Source organism: Mustelus asterias, chromosome 22 (genome assembly GCF_964213995.1).
Source record: "Mustelus asterias chromosome 22, sMusAst1.hap1.1, whole genome shotgun sequence".
In the NCBI taxonomy this organism is placed as follows: domain Eukaryota; kingdom Metazoa; phylum Chordata; class Chondrichthyes; order Carcharhiniformes; family Triakidae; genus Mustelus; species Mustelus asterias.
In genome coordinates this window covers 54,371,873-54,385,670 of record NC_135822.1, presented here as the reverse complement: position 1 = coordinate 54,385,670, position 13,798 = coordinate 54,371,873, and the positions used below count along the sequence as shown (strand labels likewise).

Here is a 13,798-nt window from a genome sequence, read left to right as displayed (position 1 = left end):
AAACTGAAACTAAAATTGAAGCATAGTTGCCCCTAACCACATGACATAAACTGTCAATCATCTCCAAAACACCTCCACCCAGCAATCCTCAAAGGGAGTTAAAATGCCAGGACACAGCATTATGCCAGATTAAAGATAAACATGATGTCCAGTACATTGCTTCAGCAACAATTAGAGGGCACCAGTTACAGACATCACACACCAAACCTGCAGAAAAGCAAGATTAAAATGCATTTCTTAAAGGCACAGTATCATCACAATTCTATTTGAGAAATCCCCCCATGGCGACGTGCTCCTTGCAGATGGCAACGTTTAACCCCCTGCGTCTCGTTTGCAGGTGGCGTGCCTCTCCAGTGCGGGTGGAGTGGACAACGTCCACCTTTTGGACCGGGACCAGTTCAAGCCCCACGAAATGGGCTCGGTGGGCTGGGCGGGCAACACCTTTGGACGCATGCAGAAGAGTCGAGTGGGTGAGCATGAGTTCGAGGCTCTGATGAGGATGCTGGACAATCTGGTGAGTGGATTGGCGCCCGTGTTGAAGTGTTCGATTTCTCCTCACTGCCAAAGAGTGAATTTGTGTGAGGAGATGTGGGACACACAAGAGAGGTGCACAGGAGTTCGCAAATCTAGCATCCACCAACTGTGATTAACAACTGTTATTACCAACTGTGATTAACAAATGTTATTAGGAAGCATTTATTATCTTAAGAAAGGTGGCACGTGGTTTCAGCTTTTTTGGTCGGTGAGCTTGGTGCCGGGAAGTCTGGAGGATGCCCGAGCAAAGAGGTCCGGTTTTCTGAAATTGTTTGAATGCATGGAAGATCGGCTTGGTGGCACTGTGGTTCATTAGCACTGCAGCCTCACAGCGCTAGGGAGCTGGGTTCGATTCCCGGCCTCAGGTCACTGTCTGTGTAGAGTCTGCACATTCTCCCCGTTTCTGTGTGGGTTTCCTCCGGGTGCTCCGGTTTCTACCCAAAGTCCAAACGATGTGGAGGTTAGGTGGATTGGCCATGCTAAATTTCCCCTTAGTGCCCAAAGATATGTAGGTTAGGGGGATTGACCATGTTAAATTGCCCCTTGGTGTCCAAAGATGTCTAGGTTAGGTGGATTGGCCATGCTAAATTGCCCCTTAGCGTCCAAAGGTATGTAGGTTAGGGGGATTAGCCATGCCAAACTACCCCTTAGTATCCACAGATCTGCAGGTTAGGTGGATTGGCCATGCTAAATTGACCCTGAGTGCCAAAGATGTGCTGGATAGTTGGATTGGCCATGCTAAATTGCCCATTAATGTTCAAAGATGTGTGGGTTAGCTGGATTAGCCATGCTAAATTGCCCCTTAGTGTCCAAAGATGTGCTGGTTAGGTGGATTGGCCATGCTAAATTGCCCCTTAGTGTCCAAAGATGTGCGGGTTAGGTGGATTGGCCATGCGAAGTTGCCCCTTAATATCCACAGATATGTAGGTTAGGTGGATTGGCCATGCTAAATTGACCTTTAATGTCCCAGGATGTGCAAGTTAGGTGCATTGGCCATGCTAAATTGCCCCTGAGTGTCCAAAGATGTACTGGATAGATGGATTGGCCATGCTAAATTGCCCATTCGTGTTCAAAGATGTGTGGGTTAGGTGTTTTAGCCATGCTAAATTGCCCCTTAGTGTCCAAAGATGTGCAGGTTAGGTAAATTGGCCATGCTAAATTGCCCCTTAGTGTCCAAAGATGTGCAAGTTAGGTTGATTGGCCATGCGAAGTTGCCCCTTAGCGTCAGGGTGACTAGCAGGGTAAATATGTAGGGATAGGGCCTGGGAGGGATTGTGGTCGGTGCAGACTCGATGGGCCAAATGGCCTCCTTCTGCACTGTAGGGATTCTATGATTCATGTATTATTAATGAGGCTTTACCACTCTTGAAGCAAAGAGATGGGTTACCAAGAGGTCCGTAAGTTCGTGATTTGGGGGATGAGAGAAAATAAAGTCAAGTGGAAAAAGAAACTGTGCTGTTGCCTAGTGACAGGAGTCCAGGAACACACAGGCAAAGATATTAAACAAGTTAAACATGTTAAGAAGACGTTCTCAGCTCGCTGATAAGGCTGCTTGGGTGCTGATTTTTGGTAATTCCTGGATTTTGCCCATGTTTGAAGTAATAGTGAGTTTTTTGGTTTCCCAGGGAGATGCAACAGGTGGGAAGGAAGCTTTATACCCAATTCCAATGATTCTCTGAGCTGCACAGGAGCCTGTTCAGATAGGCCTCAGTAACAGAAGTACCACAGACTGCAGCCATACCCCATATCTGGCATCACTATCGACCCTTGTCATTCATAGAATCCCTACAGTGCTGAAGGAGGCCATTCAGTCCATCGAGTCTTTACTCAGGCCTAATGCCCGCAACCCCATACATTTGCCTTGATAATCCCCCTGACACTAAGGGGCAATTTAGCATGGCCAATCCCCCTAACCAGCACATCTTTCAGAACGTGGGAGGAAACCAGAGCACCCAGAGGAAACCCACGCAGACACGGGGGAGAACGCGTAAACTCCGTCCCAGAGCTTGGGACGCAGGCGACTGAAGGAATGGCCAGGATTGAAATCAGGGCATGCTCTGGAGGCCAGAATCGGAGGAGGACGGAGATCTCAGAGAGTTGTGGGGACTGGTTGTGGCAACAAAGAGAGGGAGTGTGGTTGGGGAGTGGAGGTGGGGAGGCAGTGCACGATGAGGGCTTTGAAATAAAGGAGGAACATTCTGAAATTGAGACATTGTTTGACCGGGACCAGTGTAGATCAGTGCGCACAGTGGGAGGTGGGACAACAGGGGACCAGTGTAGATCAGTGCGCACAGTGGGAGGTGGGACAGCAGGGGACCAGTGTAGATCAGTGCGCACAGTGGGAGGTGGGACAGCAGGGGACCAGTGTAGGTCAGTGCGCACAGTGGGAGGTGGGACAACAGGGGACCAGTGTAGGTCGGTGCGCACAGTGGGAGGTGGGACAACAGGGGACCAGTGTAGGTCGGTGTGCACAGTGGGAGGTGGGACAACAGGGGACCAGTGTAGATCAGTGCGCACAGTGGGAGGTGGGACAACAGGGGACCAGTGTAGGTCAGTGCGCACAGTGGGAGGTGGGACAACAGGGGACCAGTGTAGGTCAGTGCGCACAGTGGGAGGTGGGACAACAGGGGACCAGTGTAGGTCAGTGCGCACAGTGGGAGGTGGGACAACAGGGGACCAGTGTAGGTCGGTGCGCACAGTGGGAGGTGGGACAACAGGGGACCAGTGTAGGTCGGTGTGCACAGTGGGAGGTGGGACAACAGGGGACCAGTGTAGGTCACACGCACAGTGGGAGATGGGACAACAGGGGACCAGTGTAGGTCAGTGCGCACAGTGGGAGGTGGGACAACAGGGGACCAGTGTAGGTCAGTGCGCACAGTGGGAGGTGGGACAACAGGGGACCAGTGTAGGTCACACGCACAGTGGGAGATGGGACAACAGGGGACCAGTGTAGGTCAGTGCGCACAGTGGGAGGTGGGACAACAGGGGACCAGTGTAGGTCAGTGCGCACAGTGGGAGGTGGGACAACAGGGGACCAGTGTAGGTCACACGCACAGTGGGAGGTGGGACAACAGGGGACCAGTGTAGGTCGGTGCGCACAGTGGGAGGTGGGACAACAGGGGACCAGTGTAGGTCGGTGTGCACAGTGGGAAGTGGGACAACAGGGGACCAGTGTAGGTCAGTGCGCACAGTGGGAGGTGGGACAACAGGGGACCAGTGTAGATCAGTGCGCACAGTGGGAGGTGGGACAGCAGGGGACCAGTGTAGGTCAGTGCGCACAGTGGGAGGTGGGACAACAGGGGACCAGTGTAGGTCAGTGCGCACAGTGGGAGGTGGGACAACAGGGGACCAGTGTAGATCAGTGCGCACAGTGGGAAGTGGGACAGCAGGGGACCAGTGTAGGTCAGTGCGCACAGTGGGAGGTGGGACAACAGGGGACCAGTGTAGATCAGTGCGCACAGTGGGAGGTGGGACAACAGGGGACCAGTGTAGATCAGTGCGCACAGTGGGAGGTGGGACAGCAGGGGACCAGTGTAGGTCAGTGCGCACAGTGGGAGGTGGGACAGCAGGGGACCAGTGTAGGTCAGTGCGCACAGTGGGAGGTGGGACAACAGGGGACCAGTGTAGGTCACACGCACAGTGGGAGGTGGGACAACAGGGAACCAGTGTAGGTCAGTGCGCACAGTGGGAGGTGGGACAACAGGGGACCAGTGTAGGTCAGTGCGCACAGTGGGAGGTGGGACAACAGGGGACCAGTGTAGGTCACACGCACAGTGGGAGGTGGGACAACAGGGGACCAGTGTAGGTCAGTGCGCACAGTGGGAGGTGGGACAGCAGGGGACCAGTGTAGGTCAGTGCGCACAGTGGGAGGTGGGACAACAGGGGACCAGTGTAGGTCACACGCACAGTGGGAGGTGGGACAACAGGGGACCAGTGTAGGTCAGTGCGCACAGTGGGAGGTGGGACAACAGGGGACCAGTGTAGGTCACACGCACAGTGGGAGGTGGGACAACAGGGGACCAGTGTAGGTCACACGCACAGTGGGAGGTGGGACAACAGGGGACCAGTGTAGGTCAGTGCGCACAGTGGGAGGTGGGACAGCAGGGGACCAGTGTAGGTCAGTGCGCACAGTGGGAGGTGGGACAACAGGGGACCAGTGTAGGTCGGTGCGCACAGTGGGAGGTGGGACAACAGGGGACCAGTGTAGGTCAGTGCGCACAGTGGGAGGTGGGACAACAGGGGACCAGTGTAGGTCACACGCACAGTGGGAGGTGGGACAACAGGGAACCAGTGTAGGTCAGTGCGCACAGTGGGAGGTGGGACAACAGGGGACCAGTGTAGGTCAGTGCGCACAGTGGGAGGTGGGACAACAGGGGACCAGTGTAGGTCGGTGCGCACAGTGGGAGGTGGGACAACAGGGGACCAGTGTAGGTCACACGCACAGTGGGAGGTGGGACAGCAGGGGACCAGTGTAGGTCAGTGCGCACAGTGGGAGGTGGGACAACAGGGGACCAGTGTAGGTCAGTGCGCACAGTGGGAGGTGGGACAACAGGGGACCAGTGTAGGTCAGTGCGCACAGTGGGAGGTGGGACAACAGGGGACCAGTGTTGGTCACACGCACAGTGGGAGGTGGGACAACAGGGGACCAGTGTAGGTCGGTGTGCACAGTGGGAGGTGGGACAACAGGGGACCAGTGTAGGTCGGTGCGCACAGTGGGAGGTGGGACAACAGGGGACTAGTGTAGGTCAGTGCGCACAGTGGGAGGTGGGACAACAGGGGACCAGTGTAGATCAGTGCGCACAGTGGGAGGTGGGACAACAGGGGACCAGTGTAGGTCACCGTGCACAGTGGGAGGTGGGACAACAGGGGACCAGTGTAGATCAGTGCGCACAGTGGGAGGTGGGAGAAATAGGGGATTGGGAATATGCTGTGAGCTGGGACACAGAGGTTTGGATTTATTTGAGTTTGCGGAGGTAAGACTGTCGGAGAGCGGCCAGGAGTGTTTTGGAATAATCACAGAGTCACAGAGACAGACAGCACGGAAACAGGCCCTTCAGCCCAATCCTTCCATGCTGACCAGATTTCCTAAACTCAACGAGTCCCAATTGCCTGCGTTTGGCCCCTATCCCTCTAACCCTTTCCCATCCGTGTACCTGTCCAAATGGTTTTTAAATGTTGTCATTGTACCCGCCTCTACCCCCTCCCCTGGCAGCTCATTCCATACACCCGCCACCCTCTGTGTGAAAAAGTTGCCCCTCAGGTTCCCTTTCCACCCTCACCTTTAACCTGTGCCCTCTAGTTTTGGACTCCTCTACCCTGGGGAAAAGACCTTGGCTATTCACCTTATCTCTGCCCCTCATGATTTTATAAACCTCTATAAGAGTCACCCCTCATCCTCTTACGCTCCAGGGAAAAAAGTCCCAGCCTCTTCTTATAATTCAAACCTTCCAGTCCCGGTAACATCCCTGTTAATCCTTTCTGCACTCTTTCCAATTCAATACCATCCTTCCTATAGAAGGGCGAGCAGAATTCATAGAATCCTTCGACCCACCGAGTCTGCACCGAACACAATCCCATCCGGGCCCTATCCCCGTACCCCTCGCATTTACCCTGCCAGCACCCCCTGATACTAGGGTCGATTTCAGCATGGCCAATCAACGTAACCCATACATCTTTCTGTACGATTGTAACGTAACATCCCAACTCCTGTACTCAATGCTCTGACCGGTAAAGGCAAGTGTGCCAAATGCATTCTTCACCACCTGTGACGCCACTTTCAAGGAGCTATGGACCTGCACCCCGCAGTTCCTCTGTTTAACAACACTCCCCAGGCTCCTACCATTAACTGTGGCATGTAGCGAAGGCGTGATGACAGTTTCATGAGCAGGAGATCTGAGAGAGGGCCAGAGGTCGAGATAGACAGAGGAAGAGAGAGAGAGAGGGTACCTATTTAATTGGGAAAGAGGAGATCATTGAATTCAGAGAGTAGTGGAAGGATGTTTTTCTGGCTGGAGGTCTGTGAATGGTGGTGTTCTGCAGGGATCCGTACTGAGACCTCTTCCTCTTTGTAATATATGTATATATAAATTATTTGGATGTAAATGTAGATGGGTGGGTTAGTAAGTTTGCAGATGACACAAAGATAGGTGGAGTTGTGGATAGTGTAGAAGGTTGTCAAAGGATACAGCGGGGTATAGATTCTAGATTTTTTATTGAATTCAAATTCCACCATCTGCCGTGGCGGGATTCGAATCCAGGTCCCCAGAGCATCAGCTGAGTTTCTGGATTAATAGCCTAGCGGCACGGTGCCACAGTGGTTAGCACTGCTGCCTCACAGCGCCAGGGACCCGGGTTCGATTCCCGGCTTGGGTCACCGTCTGTGCGGAGTCTGCACGTTCTCCCGGTGTCTGTGTGGGTTTCCTCCGGGTGCTCTGGTTTCCTCCCACAGACCGAAGATGCGCAGGTTAGGTGGATTGGCCGTGCTAAATTGCCCCTTAGTGTCCAAAGGTGTGTAGGTTAGATGGATTGGCCATGCTAAATTGCCCCTTAGTGTCCAAAGATATGTAGGCTAGGTGGGTTGGCCATGCTAAATTGCCCCTTAGTGTTCAAAGATGTGCAGGTTAGGTGGATTGGCCATGCTAAATTGACCCTAGTATCAGGGGGATTAACAGGGTAAATATGTGGGGTTACGGGAATAGAGCCTGGATGGGATTGTGGTCGGTACAGACTCGATGGGCTGAATGGCCTCCTTCTGCACGGCAGGATTCTATGATTCTATGATAATATCACTAGGCCATGCCAACCCCCGAGAGTTTTTTGAATGTTGTTTTTACAACATGCAAGCTTCGGTGGCGTAGTGCATTTGAGATTGGACTAAGGGAAGACGATGGCCTCGTGGTATTATCCCGAGACTATTGATTCCCAGCTAATGTTCTGGGGACCCGGGTTCGAATCCCGCCACAGCAGATGGTGGAATTTGAATTCAATAAACAATATCTGGAATTAATAATCGAGTGATGACCATGAAACCATTGTCGATTGTCGGAAAAATCTATCTGGTTCCCTTTAGGGAAGGAAATCTAAAGTAAAGTTTATTTATTTATTAGTTTATTTATTAGTCACAAGTAAGGCTTACATTAACACTGCAATGAAGTTACTGTGAAATTTCCCTGCGCAATCTGCCGTCCTTACCTGGTCTGGCCTACATGTGACGCCAGAGCCACAGCAATGTGGTTGACTCTCAACCGCCCTCGGGCAACTAGGGATGGGCAATAAATGCTGGCTAGCCAGCAACGCCCATGTCCCATGAATGAATGAAAGAAAGGTAATGGTAGCGGAACATCGGTCATTTTCAATGTCCACATCTCTGGAGATGTATGAAGTAGTTGACCTTGTTTATTTGGTTCCGGCCTCAGGGTTACCGCACTGGCTACGCTTACCGCCACCCTATTGTCCAGGAGAAGGTCAAACACAAGAGTGAGGTGGAGATCCCTGCCACAGTGACTGCCTTCACCTTTGACGAAGACCTCCTCATTCCCTCCTCTCTCCGACACCACAGCCAGAAGCAGCAACAGGAAAAGACCAGGTGGCTCAACTCTCCCAACACCTACCTGAGGGTCAACGTGGGCGACGAGCCCCAGGGGACTCCCAGCAGCCCCAGGGCCAAGACTACGGTAAGGTCACGTCTCTGTGTCATATTCACTGGGCCTTGTATAGGCGTTTGGAGGCTGGTGGGGTTGAGGGGGGGGGCGGGTGGGAGGGTGGTTCGGCCAATCTATCCTGGATTCCCACTCTCGCTACTCATGCACCCATTCATTGAGTACATACTAGCTCCTTGTCAATCAATCCAGTTAGTTCCACTCCGCCCCCACTCTATCCCCGTGTCCCTGCAAGTTTACTTCCCTCATCGGTGGCACAGTGGTTAGCACTGCTGCCTCACAGCACCAGGGACCCGGGTTTGATTCCCAGCCTCGGGTGACTGTTTGGAGTTTGCACGTTCTCCCCGTGTCTGCGTGGGTTTCATCTGGGTGCTCCGGTTTCCTCCTGCATTCCAAAGATGCGTAGGTTAGGGGGATTGGCCATGCTAAATTGCCCCTTAGTGTCCAAAGATGTGTAGGTTAGGGGGATTGGCCATGCTAAATTGCCCCTTCGCGTCCAAAGATGTGTAGGTTAGGCAGATTTGCCAAGCTAAATTGACCCTTAGTGTTCAAGGATGTGTAGGTTAGGTGGATTGGCCATGGTAAATTGTCCCTTAGTGTCTAAAGATGTATAGGTTAGGTGGATTGGTCATGGTAAATTGTCCCTTAGTGTCTAAAGATGTATAGGTTAGGTGGATTGGTCATGGTAAATTGTCCCTTAGTGTCCAAAGATGTGCAGGTTAGGGGGATTGGCCATGCTAAATTGCCCCTTCGTGTCCAAAGATGTGTAGGTTAGGCAGATTTGCCAAGCTAAATTGACCCTTAGTGTTCAAGGATGTGTAGGTTAGGTGGATTGGCCATGGTAAATTGTCCCTTAGTGTCTAAAGATGTATAGGTTAGGTGGATTGGCCATGCTAAATTGTCCCTTAGTGTCCAAAGAAGTGCTGGTTAGGGGGATTGGCCAAGAGAAATGTGTGGGGTTGCGGGGATAGGGCCGAGGTAAGATACTCTGTAGAGAGTCGATACAGACTCAATGGGCCAAATGGCCTCTTCTGCACTGTCGGGTTATAAATACTGTGGTTGTGCTTCGGACACTACCCTGAGTGATTTAACCCTGTTAAGATGATAATAATATCCTCACTGCTGTCAGACTGAGGGTATGCGTGATATCATGTGGCCACTCCTGCCCTGTATTTATCTAATGCCCAGGTTACGTCCCTGTTGTTCAAGTCCAGCGCATTCTGTCACCACGTTGAAATCCGTGTTAAATTTGTCCTTTCGCTCCCAGTCTAACCTTTTATGTTAATTTACCTCAATTGTCCCAATGCCAGAACCCTCCTTTCCTCCTCCCCCTCCCTCCACTGGGCCATCTGTCACTTGTTCCTCAGTTTTGCAACATCTCTGTTGCAATCCCTTCCTGCACAAACTAATTGATGACCCCCCGCCCCCCCCACCCCCCTGCCCCCCCCCCCCCCGTCCCCCCCATTCCCCCCCATCCCCTGTCCCCACCACCACCTCACTCTCCCTATTCTTTTCCAACTATTCCATCCTCTCTTTCATTCAGGCAGGCTTGAAACTTTATAAGGCTCTGGTCAGACCACATTTGGAACATTGGGAGCAATTTTGGGCCCCGTATCTAAGGAAGGATGTGCCGGCCTTGGAGAGGGTCCAGAGGAGGTTCACGAGAATGATCCCGGGAATGAAAGGCTCGACGTATGAGGAGCGTTTGAGGACTCTGGGTCTGTACTCGATGGAGTTTCGAAGGATCGGGGGGGCTGGGGGGGGGGCGATCTGACTGAAACTTACAGAATACTGAAAGGCCTGGATAGAGTGGACGTGAGGAAGATGTTTACATTATTCAGAGAGACGAGGATCCGAGAGCACAGCCTCAGAGTAAAAGGACGACCCTTTAGAACTGAATGAGGTACGGCACGGTGGTTCGCACTGCTGCCTCACAGCGCCAGGGACCCGGGTTCGATTCCGGCCTCGGGTCACTCTCTGTGTGGAGTCTGCACGTTCTCCCCCGGGTCTGCGTGGGTTTCCGCCGGGTGCTCCGGTTTCCTCCCACAGTCCAAAGATGTGTAGACTAGGTGGATTGGCCATGCTAAATCGACCCTAGTGTCAAGGGGATTAGCGGGGTAAATATATGGGGTTATGGGGATAGGGCCTGGTTGGAATTGTTGTTGGTGCAGACTCAATGGGCCGAATGGCCTCCTTCTGTACTGTAGGGATTCAAAGATTCTATGAAGTTCTTCAACCAGAGGGTTTGGTGAATCTGTGGAATTCATTGCCGCAGAAGGCTGTGGAGGCCGGGTCACTGAGTGTCTTTAAGACAGAGATAGATCGGTTCTTGATTGGTAAAGGGGTCAAAGGTTACGGGGAAAAGGGCAGGAGAATGGGGTTGAGAAATTTATCAGCCATGGCGGAGCAGACTCGATGGGCCAAATGGCCCAATTCTGTTCCTATATCTCGATGGAAATTTTAACTCCGTTTTCTCGCCGTCCAGATTTTTCCCAGCATCCTTTGTTGGGATGGGCCTCGGGAAAGCCTGGGGCAGCAGAGGGCTCTGTGGCATTCGGTTAGTGCCTGGGGGGGGTGGGGGGTAGGGGAGGAGGGGGGTTGGTTGCCACCCAGGGGAGATCCCAGCCCGTGCCTTCGGGGGGAGGCTATCAGGCGAGCGAAAGGAGTGAGTGGGAAATAAATTGCTTTCACAGTTTCAGTGAAGCGTGGATTCCCCTGGGTGAGGTATAGAGAGAGGGAGGGAGAGAGGGAACCTCATCTGCTTCCACACTGTCCTCTCATTAACTCCACTCTCAAAGGGATTTAAATCGACATTAATTACTGCAACCTCCAGACGTACAGTGATCTAACACAAAGCCCTCCATTGATGCCACTGAATATATCTCCCGGGTTAATAACTGCACCACACTTACAACAACGCGCTTACTGATACAAATTCAAAGGACGCTGGGTAACAGCAGCTGGGTTCATCAATTTTAAGTTTATTTCTTTATTAGTGTCACAAGTTAGGCTGACGTTAACACCGCAATGAAGTTACTGTGAAAGTCCCCTAGTCGACACACTCCGGCGCCTGTTCTGTTACACTGAGGGAGAACCAATACGTCTTTCAGACTCTGGGAGGAAACCGGAGCACCCGGAGGAAACCCACGCAGACACCGGGAGAAGGTGCAGACTCCGCACAGACAGTGACCCAAGCCGGGAATTGAACCCGGGTCCCTGGCGCTGTGAGGCAGCAGTGCTAACCACTGTGCCACCGTGCCAAGGTGTGAGGAGAGGTCTATGTGCCATCAGCGTTGCCAATGCCGGCAGAATCCACCCGCGAGAGTGAGTGCGGTACCTCACACACACACACTCAGACACACTCAGACACACACTCACACACTCACATACACACATACACACTCAGACACACTCAGACACACACTCACACACACACATACACACTCAGACACACAGACACACACTCACACTTACTCACACATACACTCTCACACTCATACACACTCGCGCACACACACACTCACACACACACACACACACACACTCACACACACACTCACAGTCATCTCACTCACACAGTCATCTCACTCTCACACTCACTCACTCTCACACACACCCACACACACACTCTCACACACTCACACACACACACACACACACACACACACTCATACCCTCTCAGACACACACACATACACACACACACACAAACACTCACACACACTCACACTCTCACATGCACACTCACACACACACACACTCTCACACACACACTCACAAAGAACAAACAAAGAACAAAGAACAATACAGCACAGGAACAGGCCCTTCGGCCCTCCAAGCCCGTCCCGCTCCCTGGTCCAAACTAGACGATTCTTTTGTATCCCTCCATTTCCACTCCGTTCATATGGCTATCTAGATAAGTCTTAAACGTTCCCAGTGTGTCCGCCTCCACCACCTTGCCTGGCAGCGCATTCCAGGCCCCCACCACCCTCTGTGTAAAATATGTCCTTCTGATATCTGTGTTAAACCTCCCCCCCTTCACCTTGAACCTATGACCCCTCGTGAACGTCACCACCGACCTGGGGAAAAGCTTCCCACCGTCCACCCTATCTATGCCTTTCATAATTTTATACGCCTCTATTAAGTCTCCCCTCATCCTCCGTCTTTCCAGGGAGAATAACCCCAGTTTACCCAATCTCTCCTCATAACTAAGCCCCTCCATACCAGGCAACATCCTGGTAAACCTCCTCTGTACTCTCTCCAAAACCTCCACGTCTTTCTGGTAGTGTGGCGACCAGAACTGGACGCAGTATTCCAAATGCGGCCGAACCAACGTTCTATACAACTGCAACATCAGACCCCAATTTTTATACTCTATGCCCCGTCCTATAAAGGCAAGCATGCCATATGCCTTCTTCACCACCTTCTCCACCTGTGACGTCACCTTCAAGGATCTGTGGACTTGCACACCCAGGTCCCTCTGCGTATCTACACCCTTTATGGTTCTGCCATTTATCGTATAGCTCCTCCCTACATTATTTCTACCAAAATGCATCACTTCGCATTTATCTGGATTGAACTCCATCTGCCATTTCTTTGCCCAAATTTCCAGCCTATCTATATCCTTCTGTAGCCTCTGACAATGCTCCTCACTATCTGCAAGTCCTGCCAATTTTGTGTCGTCCGCAAACTTACTGATCACCCCAGTTACACCTTCTTCCAGATCGTTTATATAAATCACAAACAGCAGAGGTCCCAATACAGAGCCCTGCGGAACACCACTAGTCACAGGCCTCCAGCCGGAAAAAGACCCTTCCACTACCACCCTCTGTCTTCTGTGACCAAGCCAGTTCTCCACCCATCTAGCCACCTCCCCCTTTATCCCATGAGATCCAAACTTTTTCACCAGCCTACCATGAGGGACTTTGTCAAACGCTTTACTAAAGTCCATATAGACAACATCCACGGCCCTTCCCTCGTCAACCATTCTAGTCACTTCTTCAAAAAACTCCACCAGGTTAGTGAGGCATGACCTCCCTCTCACAAAACCATGCTGACTATCGTTAATGAGTTTATTCCTTTCTAAATGCGCATACATCCTATCTCTAAGAATCTTCTCCAACAACTTCCCCACCACGGACGTCAAGCTCACCGGCCTATAATTACCCGGTTATCCTTCCTACCCTTCTTAAATAACGGGACGACATTAGCTATCCTCCAATCCTCTGGGACTTCACCTGTGTCCAGTGACGAGACAAAGATTTGCGTCAGAGGCCCAGCGATTTCATCTCTCGTCTCCCTGAGCAGCCTTGGATAGATTCCATCAGGCCCTGGGGATTTGTCAGTCTTTATATTCTCTAACAAACCTAACACTTCCTCCCTTGTAATGGAGATTTTCTCCAACAGGTCAACACTCCCCTCCGGGACACTCCCAGTCAACACATCCCTCTCCTTTGTGAATACCGACGCAAAGTATTCATTTCGGATCTCCCCTACTTCTTTGGGCTCTAAGCATAATTCCCCACTTTTGTCCCTGAGAGGTCTGATTTTTTCCCTGACAACCCTGTTGTTCCTAAGGTATGAATAAAATGCCTTGGGATTCTCCT

The 13,798-nt window shown here is 51.9% G+C and overlaps 1 protein-coding gene across 6 annotated transcripts in view; it reads left to right on the top strand.

The window, feature by feature from the left end:
• Positions 1 to 13,798, top strand: part of add2 (adducin 2 (beta)) — a 156,442-nt gene that overhangs the window by 100,979 nt on the left and 41,665 nt on the right. For all 6 annotated transcript variants that reach the window (XM_078239251.1, XM_078239250.1, XM_078239249.1 and 3 more), the window contains 2 exons: positions 338 to 514; positions 7,950 to 8,207. In XM_078239251.1, coding sequence (XP_078095377.1) covers positions 338 to 514; positions 7,950 to 8,207 — 435 coding nt within the window. The remainder of the gene's footprint in view (positions 1 to 337; positions 515 to 7,949; positions 8,208 to 13,798) is intronic.